This window comes from Dendropsophus ebraccatus, unplaced genomic scaffold (genome assembly GCF_027789765.1).
Source record: "Dendropsophus ebraccatus isolate aDenEbr1 unplaced genomic scaffold, aDenEbr1.pat pat_scaffold_1230_ctg1, whole genome shotgun sequence".
NCBI classification, from domain to species: domain Eukaryota; kingdom Metazoa; phylum Chordata; class Amphibia; order Anura; family Hylidae; genus Dendropsophus; species Dendropsophus ebraccatus.
In genome coordinates this window covers 19757-37367 of record NW_027208647.1, presented here as the reverse complement: position 1 = coordinate 37367, position 17611 = coordinate 19757, and the positions used below count along the sequence as shown (strand labels likewise).

General features: G+C 46.1%; 1 protein-coding gene across 1 annotated transcript in view; it reads left to right on the top strand.

Annotated features, from left to right (window-relative positions):
* Positions 1–17611, top strand: part of LOC138775001 (uncharacterized protein KIAA1755-like) — a gene marked incomplete at its 3' end in the record, with an annotated part of 37663 nt that overhangs the window by 9426 nt on the left and 10626 nt on the right. The window contains exon 2 of the mRNA XM_069955762.1: positions 9109–9306. Within this exon, the coding sequence (XP_069811863.1) occupies positions 9109–9306 (198 nt within the window). The remainder of the gene's footprint in view (positions 1–9108; positions 9307–17611) is intronic.

Below are 17611 nucleotides of genomic sequence, written 5' to 3'. Positions count from 1 at the left end.
GGGTACACAGGGGTCTATATACTACTGGGGGAACACACAGGGGTCTATATACTACTGGTGGGGCACACAGGGGGTCTATATACTACTGGGGGAACACACAGGGTCTATATACTACTGGTGGGGCACACAGGGGGTCTATATACTACTGGGGGAACACACAGGGGTCTATATACTACTGGTGGGGCACACAGGGGGTCTATATACTGCTGAGGCAGCACACAGGGGGTCTATATATAACTGGGGGGCACACAGGGGTCTATATACTACTGGGGCAGCACACAGGGGGTCTATATACTACTGGAGGAGCACACAGAGGGTCTATATACTACTGGCGGGGCACACAGGAGGTCTATATACTACTGGCGGGCCACACAGGGGGTCTATATACTACACTGGGGGAACACACAGAGGGTCTATATACTACTGGTGGTGCAAAACAGGGGGTCTATATACTACTGGGGGAAGCACACAGGGGTTCTATATATAACGGGGAGCTTACAGGGGGTCTATATATAACTAGGGCAGCACACAAGGGGTTTATATACTACTGGAGGAGCACACAGGGGGTCTATATATAACTGGGGGCAGCACACAGGGTTCTATATCCAAGTGGGGAAGCACACAGGAGGTCTATATCCAAGTGGGGGAGCACACAGGGGGGGTTATACACTAAAGGAGCACACAGGGGAGCTATATACAAGTGAGGGAGCACACAGGGGGTCTATATACTAGTGGGGGAGCACACAGGGGGTATATGCAACTGGGGGGTATATGCAACTGTATGATCTGTACACTCATGGTCTGTATGATCTGTACACTCATGGTCTGTACGATATGTACACCCATGGTCTGTCTGTCTGATCTGTACACCCATGGTCTGTCTGATCTGTACACCCATGGTCTGTCTGATCTGTACAACCCATGGTCTGTATGATCTGTACACCCATGGTCTGTCTGATCTGTACACCCATGGTCTGTATGATCTGTACACCCATGGTCTGTCTGTATGATCTGTACACCCATGGTCTGTCTGATCTGTACACCCGTGGTCTGTATGATCTGTACACCCATGGTCTGTATGATCTGTACACCCATGGTCTGTATGATCTGTACACCCATGGTCTGTCTGATCTGTACACCCATGGTCTGTCTGTATGATCTGTACACTCATGGTCTGTCTGTATGATCTGTACACCCATGGTCTGTATGATCTGTACACCCATGGTCTGTCTGATCTGTACACCCATGGTCTGTATGATCTGTACACCCATGGTCTGTCTGTATGATCTGTACACCCATGGTCTGTCTGATCTGTACACCCGTGGTCTGTATGATCTGTACACCCATGGTCTGTATGATCTGTACACCCATGGTCTGTTTGATCTGTACACCCATGGTCTGTCTGTATGATCTGTACACTCATGGTCTGTCTGTATGATCTGTACACCCGTGGTCTGTCTGTATGATCTGTATACCCATGGTTTGTATGATCTGTACACCCATGGTCTGTCTATATGATCTGTACACCCATGGTCTGTCTGTCTGATCTGTACACCCATGGTCTGTCTGTATGATCTGTACACCCATGGTCTGTCTGTATGATCTGTACACCCATGGTCTGTCTGATCTGTACACCCATGGTCTGTATGTATGATCTGTACACCCATGGTCTGTCCCTGTGATCTGTACACCCATAGTCTGTCTGTATGATCTGTACACCCATGGTCTGTATGATCTGTACACCCATGGTCTGTCTGATCTGTACACCCATGGTCTGTATGATCTGTACACCCATGGTCTGTATGATCTGTACACCCATGGTCTGTATGATCTGTACACCCATGGTCTATCTGATCTGTACACCCATGGTCTATCTGATCTGTACACCCATGGTCTGTATGATCTGTACACCCATGGTCTGTATGATCTGTACACCCATGGTCTGTCTGATCTGTACACCCATGGTCTGTCTGTATGATCTGTACACCCGTGGTCTGTATGATCTGTACACCCATAGTCTGTCTGTATGATCTGTACACCCATGGTCTGTCTGTATGATCTGTACACCCATGGTCTGTATGATCTGTACACCCGTGGTCTGTCTGTATGATCTGTACACCCATGGTCTGTATGATCTGTACACCCATAGTCTGTCTGTATGATCTGTACACCCATGGTCTGTCTGTATGATCTGTACACCCATGGTCTGTCTGTATGATCTGTACACCCATGGTCTGTCTGTATGATCTGTACACCCATGGTCTGTCTGTATGATCTGTACACCCATGGTCTGTCTGTATGATCTGTACACCCATGGTCTGTATGATCTGTACACCCATGGTCTGTCTGTATGATCTGTACACCCATGGTCTGTCTGTATGATCTGTACACCCGTGGTCTGTATGATGTGTACACCCATGGTCTGTATGATCTGTACACCCATGGTCTGTATGATCTGTACACCCATAGCTGGGTTCACACTACGTAATTTCAGTCAGTATTGTGGTCCTCATATTGCAACCAAAACCAGGAGTGGATTAAAAACACAGAAAGGCTCTGATCACACAATGTTAAAATTGAGTGGATGGCCGCCATTTAATGGCAAATATTTGCTGTTATTTAAAAAACGGCTGTTATATTGAAATAATGGCAGTTATTTACTGTTATATGGCGGCCATCCACTCAGTTTCAACATTGTGTGAACGGATCCTTTCTGTGTTTTTAATCCACTCCTGGTTTTGATTGCAATATGAGGACCACAATACTGACTGAAATATACGTAGTGTGAACCCATGGTCTGTCTGTATGATCTGTACACCCATGGTCTGTCTGTATGATCTGTACACCCATGGTCTGTATGATCTGTACACCCATGGTCTGTCTGTATGATCTGTACACCCATGGTCTGTATGATCTGTACACCCATGGTCTGTATGATCTGTACACCCATGGTCTGTCTGTATGATCTGTACACCCATGGTCTGTCCCTGTGATCTGTACACCCATGGTCTGTATGATCTGTACACCCATGGTCTGTATGATCTGTACACCCATGGTCTGTATGATCTGTACACCCATGGTCTGTATGATCTGTACACCCATGGTCTGTCCCTGTGATCTGTACACCCGTGGTCTGTCTGTATGATCTGTACACCCGTGGTCTGTCTGATCTGTACACCCATGGTCTGTATGATGTGTACACCCATGGTCTGTCCCTGTGATCTGTACACCCGTGGTCTGTCCCTGTGATCTGTACACCCATGGTCTGTCCCTGTGATCTGTACACCCGTGGTCTGTCCCTGTGATCTGTACACCCATGGTCTGTCTGTATGATCTGTACACCCGTGGTCTGTATGATCTGTACACCCATGGTCTGTCTGTATGATCTGTACACCCATGGTCTGTATGATCTGTACACCCATGGTCTGTCTGTATGATCTGTACACCCATGGTCTGTCTGATCTGTACACCCATGGTCTGTCTGATCTGTACACCCATGGTCTGTCTGATCTGTACACCCATGGTCTGTCTGTATGATCTGTACACCCATGGTCTGTATGATCTGTACACCCATGGTCTGTCTGTATGATCTGTACACCCATAGTCTGTATGATCTGTACACCCATGGTCTGTATGATCTGTACACCCATGGTCTGTATGATCTGTACACCCGTGGTCTGTCCCTGTGATCTGTACACCCGTGGTCTGTATGATCTGTACACCCATGGTCTGTCTATATGATCTGTACACCCATGGTCTGTATGATCTGTACACCCGTGGTCTGTATGATGTGTACACCCGTGGTCTGTATGATCTGTACACCCATGGTCTGTATGATCTGTACACCCGTGGTCTGTCTGTATGATCTGTACACCCATGGTCTGTCTGTATGATCTGTACACCCATGGTCTGTTTATATGATCTGTACACCCATGGTCTGTATGATGTGTACACCCGTGGTCTGTATGATGTGTACACCCGTGGTCTGTATGATCTGTACACCCATGGTCTGTATGATCTGTACACCCGTGGTCTGTCCCTGTGATCTGTACACCCATGGTCTGTATGATCTGTACACCCATGGTCTGTATGATCTGTACACCCATGGTCTGTATGATCTGTACACCCATGGTCTGTATGATCTGTACACCCATGGTCTGTCCCTGTGATCTGTACACCCGTGGTGCTCACGGTCTTTGTGGACGTTGTATATACTGTAGTACGCAGATAATATAGGGAGAACCTGATACTTCGGGGATAGTTACGTTGCTTTTAAGTTGTGATCCCTCTGACAACCTTGTGTTTGTGGTTCACACAGATCACGGCTACAACAGCTGCTGATCGCTCGTACAGGACTCAAATAGTCAGTGACTAATGTGTTCAGCACATATCTGTGACAGCTCAAAGGGTCTTCCCCACCGTACACACAGGCAGCCATGACGCATAGGGATGTATGGACAATACCGGGGTCACACCGTGTTATACGCCAATGGGGGGTGATAAGAGTTACATATATTCATAGGAGATACAGGTTACGTATACCCATAGGAGATCCCTCTCATTATACGCCATCACTCCGCAGCAGTAGATCCTTCCCATTATACGCCTTCAGGCTGTGTTCACACTCCGTTAGAGACCGGCCGTTCCGTGATCCAGCCGGGTCACGGAACGGCCGGTCTCTGGCCGGATCATCAACTTAAGTACCAGCCGGATGATCTTTCGGCCGCAGAGCTCTTCTTCCTATAGCCCACAGTGAGCCGGAGCCGCTCGCTTCACTGTGTGAACTGACAGGTCTTTCTGCGGCCGCAATTCACTGAATTCCGGCCGCAGAAAACTGACATGTCAGGTGTTTCGGCGGGCGTATGGGATCCCAGATGGAGCGGTGTACGATGTGTGTACGCCCCGGCCGGGATCCCATTGAAAATAGCATTGTTCTACCGCGGGTTAAAAGTACGGCCTTTGTTGCCATTGGCAAAAACAGCTGTAGTTTTACGTATTGTGAACATAGCCTCACTCCGCAGCAGTAGATCCCCTCATATACGCCATCACTCCGCAGCATAGATCCCTCTGATTATACACCATTCACTCCGCAGCAGTAGATCCCTCTCATTATACAACCATCACTCCGGCAGCAGTAGATCCCTCTCATTATACGCCATCACTCCACAGCGGTAGATCCCTCTGATTATACACCATCACTCCGCAGCAGTAGATCCCCTCATTATACACCATCACTCCGCAGCAGTAGATCCCCTCATTTATACGCCATCACTCCACAGCAGTAGATCCCTCTTATTATACGCCATCACTCCGCAGCAGTAGATCCCCTCATTATACACCATCACTCCGCAGCGGTAGATCCCCTCATTATACACCATCACTCCACAGCAGTAGATCCCCTAATTATACGCCATCACTCCGCAGCGGTAGGATCCCTCTGATTATACACCATCACTCCGCAGCAGTAGATCCCCTCATTATACGCCATCACTCCGCAGCGGTAGGTCCCCCTCATTATACGCCATCACTCCGCAGCAGTAGATCCCCTCATTATACGCCATCACTCCACAGCGGTAGATCCCTCTGATTATACACCATCACTCCGCAGCAGTAGATCCCCTCATTATACACCATCACTCCGCAGCAGTAGATCCCTCTGATTATACACCATCACTCCGCAGCAGTAGATCCCTCTCATTATACACCATCACTCCGCAGCAGTAGATCCCCTCATTATACACCATCACTCCGCAGCAGTAGATCCCCTCATATACGCCATCACTCCGCAGCAGTAGATCCTCTCATTATACGCCATCACTCCGCAGCAGTAGATCCCCTCATTATACGCCATCACTCGGCAGCGGTTAGATCCCCTCATTATACGCCATCACTCCGCAGCAGTAGATCCCCTCATTATACACCATCACTCCGCAGCGGTAGATCCCCTCATTATACGCCATCACTCCGCAGCGGTAGATCCCCTCATTATACCCATCACTCCGCAGCAGTAGATCCCCTCATTATACGCCATCACTCTCATTATACGCCATCACTCCGCAGCAGTAGATCCCCTCATTATACGCCATCACTCGGCAGCGGTAGATCCCCTCATTATACGCCATCACTCCGCAGCAGTAGATCCCCTCATTATACGCCATCACTCGGCAGCGGTAGATCCCCTCATTATACACCATCACTCCGCAGCAGTAGATCCCCTCATTATACGCCATCACTCCGCAGCAGTAGATCCCCTCATTATACGCCATCACTCCGCAGCGGTAGATCCCCTCATTATACACCATCACTCCGCAGTGGTAGATCCCCTCATTATACGCCATCACTCCGCAGCGGTAGATCCCCTCATTATACACCATCACTCCGCAGCAGTAGATCCCCTCATTATACACCATCACTCCGCAGCAGTAGATCCCCTCATTATACGCCATCACTCCGCAGCGGTAGATCCCCTCATTATACGCCATCACTCCGCAGCGGTAGATCCCTCTCATTATACGCCATCACTCCGCAGCGGTAGATCCCTCTCATTATACGCCATCACTCCGCAGCGGTAGATCCCTCTCATTATACACCATTACTCCGCAGCGGTAGATCCCTCTTATTATACGCCATCACTCCGCAGCAGTAGATCCCCTCATTATACACCATCACTCCGCAGCGGTAGATCCCCTCATTATACGCCATCACTCCGCAGCGGTAGATCCCTCTCATTATACACCATCACTCCGCAGCGGTAGATCCCCTCATTATACACCATCACTCCGCAGCAGTAGATCCCTCTCATTATACACCATCACTCCGCAGCAGTAGATCCCTCTCATTATACGCCATCACTCCACAGCAGTAGATCCCTCTTATTATACGCCATCACTCCGCAGCAGTAGATCCCCTCATTATACACCATCACTCCGCAGTGGTAGATCCCCTCATTATACACCATCACTCCGCAGCGGTAGATCCCCTCATTATACACCATCACTCCGCAGCAGTAGATCCCTCTCATTATACACCATCACTCCGCAGCAGTAGATCCCCTCATTATACACCATCACTCCGCAGTGGTAGATCCCCTCATTATACACCATCACTCCGCAGCGGTAGATCCCTCTCATTATACGCCATCACTCCGCAGCGGTAGATCCCCTCATTATACACCATCACTCCGCAGCGGTAAATCAGTCATTCAGAAGCCAGTGACCATGTCGGTGTGCGCGGTGATTCCAGCAGCTAATGGCGGGATTGTAGCGGTATCGTTCCGAGGGGCAGAGGTTGCAGTATACGGATTTACAGGCTGACATTTTCCCGGTTATCGGGTAATATACGGTCTGTGAAGAATAACATACAATGACAGAGATTTATAGTGACTATAGACGTTACCGAAGAAACATGGCCGAGAAGGGCAGAGATGACTGGAGTATTACATGATGTATATTACAGGGCCGATACAACGTCCAAACTATCTCCGTGGTTTTCTGATCTTGCGAACCCAAAACAGATGGGCACAATGTGTGACAAGCAATTCTCCACTCTGAGATCCACCATGAGGCTTTTGAAGGTGGCCTGGATAAGGGGAGGTGGTGGTCTAGATAGGGAGGGGGGTGGTGGTCTGGATAAGGGGAGGTGGTGGTCTAGATAGGGAGGGGGTGGTGGTCTGGATAAGGGGGGGGGTCTGGATAAGGGGGGGGGCTGGATAAGGAGGAGGTGGTGGTCTAGATAGGGAGGGGGTGTGGTCTGGATAAGGGGGGGGCTGGATAAGGAGGAGGTGGTGGTCTAAATAGGGAGGGGTGGTGTCTGGATAAGGGGGGGGGGCTGGATAAGGAGGAGGTGGTGGTCTAGATAGGGAGCGGGTGGTGGTCTGGATAAGGGGGGGGGCTGGATAAGGAGGAGGTGGTGGTCTAGATAGGGAGGGGGTGGTGGTCTGGATAAGGGGGGGGCTGGATAAGGAGGAGGTGGTGGTCTAAATAGGGAGGGGGTGGTGGTCTGGATAAGGGGGGGGGGGCTGGATAAGGAGGAGGGTGTGGTCTAGATAGGGAGCGGGTGGTGGTCTGGATAAGGGGGGGGCTGGATAAGGAGGAGGTGGTGGTCTAGATAGGGAGGGGGTGGTGGTCTGGATAAGGGGGGGGGCTGGATAAGGAGAGGTGGTGGTCTAGATAGGGAGGGGGTGGTGGTCTGGAATAAGGGGGGGGGGGGGCTGGATAAGGGGGGGGGTGGATAAGGAGGAGGTGGTGGTCTAAATAGGGAGGGGGGGGGCCTGGATAAGGGGGGGGGGGTGGTCTAGATAGGGAGGGGTGGTGGTCTGGATAAGGGGGGGTGCTGGATAAGGGGGGGGGCTGGATAAGGAGGAGGTGGTGGTCTAAATAGGGAGGGGGGGGCCTGGATAAGGGGGGGGTGGTGGTCTAGATAGGGAGGGGGTGGTGGTCTGGATAAGGGGGGGGGGGGGCTGGATAAGGAGGAGGTGGTGGTCTAGATAGGGAGCGGGTGGGGGGCTGGATCAGGAGGAGGTGGTGGTCTAGATAGGGAGCGGGGGGGGGGCTGGATAAGGGGAGGTGGTGGTCTAGATAGGGAGGGGGTGGTGGTCTGGATAAGGGGGGGGGGGGGCTGGATAAGGAGGAGGTGGTGGCTGATGCGAAAAAAAATATTCTCAAAAATACCATTTGCCTACCATTTACACCTTGTCATACGTGTCCCCGCAGGTCTGACTTTGGATCGGTATTCTCGGAATTGATGAATTGATTTCCTGCTCTTCATGACATGACGAGTGTTCGGGATGAATTTCTCAATTTGGTTTTAGGAATCGCCCCCCCCCCCCCCCCCCCCCCCCCCCCCCCCATATTTTGGGGAAAACATAACATGTGACCCTTATACCGTCAGCCGTGCATAATACAATACATACAGCAAACACAACAGTGACACCTAGTGGGGAAAAACACACAATACAATCAGGTGTATAAGGTGGCACCTGTGTCGGGACACTGCGCATCCTACAGGTCATGTGACTTATTAGCCGCAATGGTCGCAGCTGTTTCAAACGTTACTGCATCGCCATCTATTCTTGGATGTCCCTTAAGAAAATCTTGTCTGTCTCTACAGCAGGAGCGATCGCAAATACCAATCCAAGTATTGAGGTGACGTCTGTCCAAAAAGTGGCGTCCAAGAGCGGACTGTGGGTGTCCATTGTGGGATCTCCATCACGGGGAGCCGTCCCTTGGGAAGCCATTACAGATCTCCCCATCCAGTGCCAGGATCTCAGCGCCAAGTTACTGTATTCTGGGATCGCTTGTCTTCCAGGTAGTGTCCTGTCCATTCCCATACCTCTACTATATACTATATACTATATACTGGGGGTGAGCATGTCCTGTCCATTCCCATACCTCTACTATATACTATATACTATATACTGGGGGTGAGCATGTTCTGTCTATTCCCATACCTCTACTATATACTATATACTGGGGGTGAGCATGTCCTGTCCATTCCCATACCTCTACTATATACTATATACTATATACTGGGGGTGAGCATGTCCTGTCCATTCCCATACCTCTACTATATACTATATACTATATACTGGGGGTGAGCATGTCCTGTCCATTCCCATACCTCTACTATATACTATATACTATATACTGGGGGTGAGCTTGTCCTGTCCATTCCCATACCTCTACTATATACTATATACCTATATACTGGGGGTGAGCATGTCCTGTCCATTCCCATACCTCTACTATATACTATATACTATATACTGGGGGTGAGCATGTCCTGTCAATTCCCATACCTCTACTATATACTATATACTATATACTGGGGGTGAGCATGTCCTGTCCATTCCATACCTCTCTACTATCTACTATATACTATATACTGGGTGGTGCAGCATGTCCTGTCCAATTCCCATACCTCTACTATATACTATATACTATATACTGCGGGGTGAGCATGTCCTGTCCATTCCCATACCTCTATTATATACTATATACTATATACTGGGGGTGAGCATGTCCTGTCCCATTCCCATACCTCTACTATATACTATATACTATATACTGGGGGTGAGCATGTCCTGTCCATTCCCATACCTCGACTAGATACTACTATACTATATACTGGGGGTGAGCATGTCATGTCCATTCCCATACCTCTACTATATACTATATACTATATATGCGGGTGTGAGCATGTCCTGTCCATTCCCATACCTCTACTGTATACTATATACCTATATACTGGGGGTGAGCATGTCCTGTCCATTCCCATACCTCTACTATATACTATATACTATATACTGGGGGTGAGCATGTCCTGTCCATTCCCATACCTCTACTATATACTATATACTGGGGATGAGCATGTCCTGTCCATTCCCATACCTCTACTATATACCTATATACTGGGGGTGAGCATGTCCTGTCCATTCCCATACCTCTACTATATACTATATACTGGGGGTGAGCATGTCCTGTCTATTCCCATACCTCTACTATATACTATATACTATATACTGGGGGTGAGCATGTCCTGTCCATTCCCATACCTCTACTATATACTATATACTATATACTGGGGGTGAGCATGTCCTGTCCATTCCCATACCTCTACTATATACTATATACCTATATACTGGGGGTGAGCATGTCCTGTCCATTCCCATACCTCTACTATATACTATATACTATATACTGGGGGTGAGCATGTCCTGTCTATTCCCATACCTCTACTATATACTATATACCTATATACTGGGGGTGAGCATGTCCTGTCCATTCCCATACCTCTACTATATACTATATACCTATATACTGGGGGTGAGCATGTCCTGTCCATTCCCATACCTCTACTATATACTATATACCTATATACTGGGGGTGAGCATGTCCTGTCTATTCCCATACCTCTACTATATACTATATACTATATACTGGGGGTGAGCATGTCCTGTCCATTCCCATACCTCTACTATATACTATATACCTATATACTGGGGGTGAGCATGTCCTGTCCATTCCCATACCTCTACTATATACTATATACTGGGGGTGAGCATGTCCTGTCCATTCCCATACCTCTACTATATACTATATACTATATACTGGGGGTGAGCATGTCCTGTCCATTCCCATACCTCTACTATATACTATATACTATATACTGGGGGTGAGCATGTCCTGTCCATTCCCATACCTCTACTATATACTATATACTATATACTGGGGGTGAGCATGTCCTGTCCATTCCCATACCTCTACTATATACTATATACTATATACTGGGGGTGAGCATGTCCTGTCTATTCCCATACCTCTACTATATACTATATACTGGGGGTGAGCATGTCCTGTCCATTCCCATACCTCTACTATATACTATATACTGGGGGTGAGCATGTCCTGTCCATTCCCATATCTCTACTATATACTATATACTATATACTGGGGGTGAGCATGTCCTGTCCATTCCCATACCTCTACTATATACTATATACCTATATACTGGGGGTGAGCATGTCCTGTCCATTCCCATACCTCTACTATATACTATATACTATATACTGGGGGTGAGCATGTCCTGTCCATTCCCATACCTCTACTATATACTATATACTATATACTGGGGGTGAGCATGTCCTGTCCATTCCCATACCTCTACTATATACTATATACTATATACTGGGGGTGAGCATGTCCTGTCCATTCCCATACCTCTACTGTATACTATATACCTATATACTGGGGGTGAGCATGTCCTGTCCATTCCCATACCTCTACTATATACTATATACTATATACTGGGGGTGAGCATGTCTGTCCATTCCATACTATATACTATATACTATATACTGGGGATGAGCATGTCCTGTCCATTCCCATACCTCTACTATATACATATATACTGGGGTGAGCATGTCCTGTCCATTCCCATACCTCTACTATATACTATATACTATACTGGGGGTGAGCATGTCCTGTCTATCCCATACCTCTAATATCTACTATATACTATATACTGGGGTGAGCATGTCCTGTCCATTCCCATACCTACTATATACTATATACTATATACTGGGGGTGAGCATGTCCTGTCCATTCCCATACCTCTACTATATACTATATACTATATACTGGGGTGAGCATGTCCTGTCCATTCCCATACCTCTACTATATACTATATACTATATACTGGGGTGTGAGCATGTCCTGTCCATTCCCATACCCTCTACTATATACTATATACCTATATACTGGGGGTGAGCATGTCCTGTCCATTCCCATACCTCTACTATATACTATATACCTATATACTGGGGGTGAGCATGTCCTGTCCATTCCCATACCTCTACTATATACTATATACCTATATACTGGGGGTGAGCATGTCCTGTCTATTCCCATACCTCTACTATATACTATATACTATATACTGGGGGTGAGCATGTCCTGTCCATTCCCATACCTCTACTATATACTATATACCTATATACTGGGGGTGAGCATGTCCTGTCCATTCCCATACCTCTACTATATACTATATACTGGGGGTGAGCATGTCCTGTCCATTCCCATACCTCTACTATATACTATATACTATATACTGGGGGTGAGCATGTCCTGTCCATTCCCATACCTCTACTATATACTATATACTATATACTGGGGGTGAGCATGTCCTGTCCATTCCCATACCTCTACTATATACTATATACTATATACTGGGGGTGAGCATGTCCTGTCCATTCCCATACCTCTACTATATACTATATACTATATACTGGGGGTGAGCATGTCCTGTCTATTCCCATACCTCTACTATATACTATATACTGGGGGTGAGCATGTCCTGTCCATTCCCATACCTCTACTATATACTATATACTGGGGATGAGCATGTCCTGTCCATTCCCATACCTCTACTATATACTATATACTGGGGGTGAGCATGTCCTGTCCATTCCCATATCTCTACTATATACTATATACTATATACTGGGGGTGAGCATGTCCTGTCCATTCCCATACCTCTACTATATACTATATACCTATATACTGGGGGTGAGCATGTCCTGTCCATTCCCATACCTCTACTATATACTATATACCTATATACTGGGGGTGAGCATGTCCTGTCCATTCCCATACCTCTACTATATACTATATACCTATATACTGGGGGTGAGCATGTCCTGTCCATTCCCATACCTCTACTATATACTATATACCTATATACTGGGGGTGAGCATGTCCTGTCTATTCCCATACCTCTACTATATACTATATACTATATACTGGGGGTGAGCATGTCCTGTCCATTCCCATACCTCTACTATATACTATATACCTATATACTGGGGTGTGAGCATGTCCTGTCTCATTCCCGTACCTCTACTATATACTATATACTATATACTGGGGGTGAGCATGTCCTGTCCATTCCCATACCTCTACTATATACTATATACCTATATACTGGGGGTGAGCATGTCCTGTCTATTCCCATACCTCTACTAATAATACTATATACTGGGGGTTGAGCATGTCCTGTCTATTCCCATACCTATACTATATACTATATACTGGGGTGAGCATGTCCTGTCCATTTCCATACCTCTACTATATACTATATACTATATACTGGGGTGGAGCATGTCCTGTCCATTCCATACCTCTACTATATACTATATACCTATATACTGGGGGTGAGCATGTCCTGTCCATTCCCATACCTCTATCTATTATACTAATACCTATATACTGGGGTGAGCATGTCCTGTCCATTCCCATACCTCTACTATATACTATATACTATACCTGGGGTGAGCATGTCCTGTCTATTCCCATACCTCTACTATATACTATATACTATATACTGGGGGTGAGCATGTCCTGTCCATTCCCATACCTCTACTATATACTATATACCTATATACTGGGGGTGAGCATGTCCTGTCCATTCCCATACCTCTACTATATACTATATACCTATATACTGGGGGTGAGCATGTCCTGTCCATTCCCATACCTCTACTATATACCTATATACCTATATACTGGGGGTGAGCATGTCCTGTCCATTCCCATACCTCTACTATATACTATATACCTATATACTGGGGGTGAGCATGTCCTGTCCATTCCCATACCTCTACTATATACTATATACTATATACTGGGGGTGAGCATGTCCTGTCCATTCCCATACCTCTACTATATACTATATACCTATATACTGGGGGTGAGCATGTCCTGTCTATTCCCATACCTCTACTATATACTATATACTATATACTGGGGGTGAGCATGTCCTGTCCATTCCCATACCTCTACTATATACTATATACCTATATACTGGGGGTGAGCATGTCCTGTCCATTCCCATACCTCTACTATATACTATATACTATATACTGGGGGTGAGCATGTCCTGTCCATTCCCATACCTCTACTATATACTATATACTGGGGGTGAGCATGTCCTGTCCATTCCCATATCTCTACTATATACTATATACTATATACTGGGGGTGAGCATGTCCTGTCCATTCCCATACCTCTACTATATACTATATACTGGGGGTGAGCATGTCCTGTCCATTCCCATATCTCTACTATATACTATATACTATATACTGGGGGTGAGCATGTCCTGTCCATTCCCATACCTCTACTATATACTATATACCTATATACTGGGGGTGAGCATGTCCTGTCCATTCCCATACCTCTACTATATACTATATACTGCGGGTGAGCATGTCCTGTCTATTCCCATACCTCTACTATATACTATATACTGGGGGTGAGCATGTCCTGTCCATTCCCATACCTCTACTATATACCTATATACTGGGGGTGAGCATGTCCTGTCCATTCCCATACCTCTACTATATACTATATACCTATATACTGGGGGTGAGCATGTCCTGTCCATTCCCATACCTCTACTATATACTATATACTATATACTGGGGGTGAGCATGTCCTGTCCATTCCCATACCTCTACTATATACTATATACCTATATACTGGGGGTGAGCATGTCCTGTCTATTCCCATACCTCTACTATATACTATATACTATATACTGGGGGTGAGCATGTCCTGTCTATTCCCATACCTCTACTATATACTATATACCTATATACTGGGGGTGAGCATGTCCTGTCCATTCCCATACCTCTACTATATACTATATACTGGGGGTGAGCATGTCCTGTCCATTCCCATACCTCTACTATATACTATATACTATATACTGGGGGTGAGCATGTCCTGTCCATTCCCATACCTCTACTATATACTATATACTATATACTGCGGGTGAGCATGTCCTGTCATATTCCCATACCTCTACTATATACTATATACTATATACTGGGGTGTGAGCAGTCCTGTTCTTCCCATTACCTCTACTATTACTATAATATACTGGGGTGTGAGCATGTCCTGTCCATTCCCATACCTCTACTATATACTAATACTATATACTGGGGATGAGCATGTCCTGTCCATTCCCATACCTCTACTATATACTATATACTATATACTGGGGGTGAGCATGTCCCTGTCTATTCCCATACCTCTACTATATACCTATATTATACTGGGGGTGAGCATGTCCTGTCCATTCCCATACCTCTACTAATACTATATACTGGGGTTGAGCATGTCCTGTCCATTCCAATCTCTTACTAATATACTATATACCTATATACTGGGGGTGAGCATGTCCTGGTCCATTCCCATACCTCTACTATATACTATATACCTATATACTGGGGGTGAGCATGTCCTGTCCATTCCCATACCTCTACTATATACTATATACTATATACTGGGGTGTGAGCATGTCCTGTCCATTCCCATACCTCTACTATATACTATATACCTATATACTGGGGGCTGAGCATGTCCCTGTCATTTCCCATACCTTCTACTGTATACTATATACCTATATACTGGGTGTGAGCATGTCCTGTCCATTCCCATACCTTACTACTATACTATATACTATACTACTGGGGGTGAGCATGTCCTGTCCATCCATACCTCTACTATATACTATATACTATATACTGGGGTAGGTGAGCATGTCCTGTCCTATTCCCATACCTCTACTATATACTATATACTATATACTGGGGGTGAGCATGTCCTGTCCATTCCATACCTCTACTATATACTATATACTGGGGTGTGAGCATGTTCCTGTCCATTCCCATACCTCTACTATATACTATATACCCTATATACTGGGGGTGAGCATGTCCTGTCCATTCCCATACCTCTACTATATACTATATACTGGGGGTGAGCATGTCCTGTCCATTCCCATACCTCTACTATATACTATATACTGGGGGTGAGCATGTCCTGTCCATTCCCATACCTCTACTATATACTATATACCTATATACTGGGGGTGAGCATGTCCTGTCCATTCCCATACCTCTACTATATACTATATACCTATATACTGGGGGTGAGCATGTCCTGTCCATTCCCATACCTCTACTATATACTATATACTGCGGGTGAGCATGTCCTGTCTATTCCCATACCTCTACTATATACTATATACTGGGGGTGAGCATGTCCTGTCCATTCCCATACCTCTACTATATACTATATACCTATATACTGGGGGTGAGCATGTCCTGTCTATTCCCATACCTCTACTATATACTATATACTGGGGGTGAGCATGTCCTGTATATTCCCATACCTCTACTATATACTATATACTGTATACTGGGGGTGAGCATGTCCTGTCCATTCCCATACCTCTACTATATACTATATACTATATACTGGGGGTGAGCATGTCCTGTCCATTCCCATACCTCTACAATATACTATATACTATATACTGGGGGTGAGCATGTCCTGTCCATTCCCATACCTCTACTATATACTATATACCTATATACTGGGGGTGAGCATGTCCTGTCCATTCCCATACCTCTACTATATACTATATACCTATATACTGGGGGTGAGCATGTCCTGTCCATTCCCATACCTCTACTATATACTATATACTATATACTGGGGGTGAGCATGTCCTGTCCATTCCCATACCTCTACTATATACTATATACTATATACTGGGGGTGAGCATGTCCTGTCTATTCCCATACCTCTACTATATACTATATACCTATATACTGGGGGTGAGCATGTCCTGTCCATTCCCATACCTCTACTATATACTATATACTATATACTGGGGGTGAGCATGTCCTGTCCATTCCCATACCTCTACTATATACTATATACTATATACTGGGGGTGAGCATGTCCTGTCTATTCCCATACCTCTACTATATACTATATACTATATACTGGGGGTGAGCATGTCCTGTCCATTCCCATACCTCTACTATATACTATATACCTATATACTGGGGGTGAGCATGTCCTGTCTATTCCCATACCTCTACTATATACTATATACTGGGGGTGAGCATGTCCTGTATATTCCCATACCTATACTATATACTATATACTGGGGGTGAGCATGTCCTGTCCATTCCCATACCTCTACTATATACTATATACTATATACTGGGGGTGAGCATGTCCTGTCCATTCCCATACCT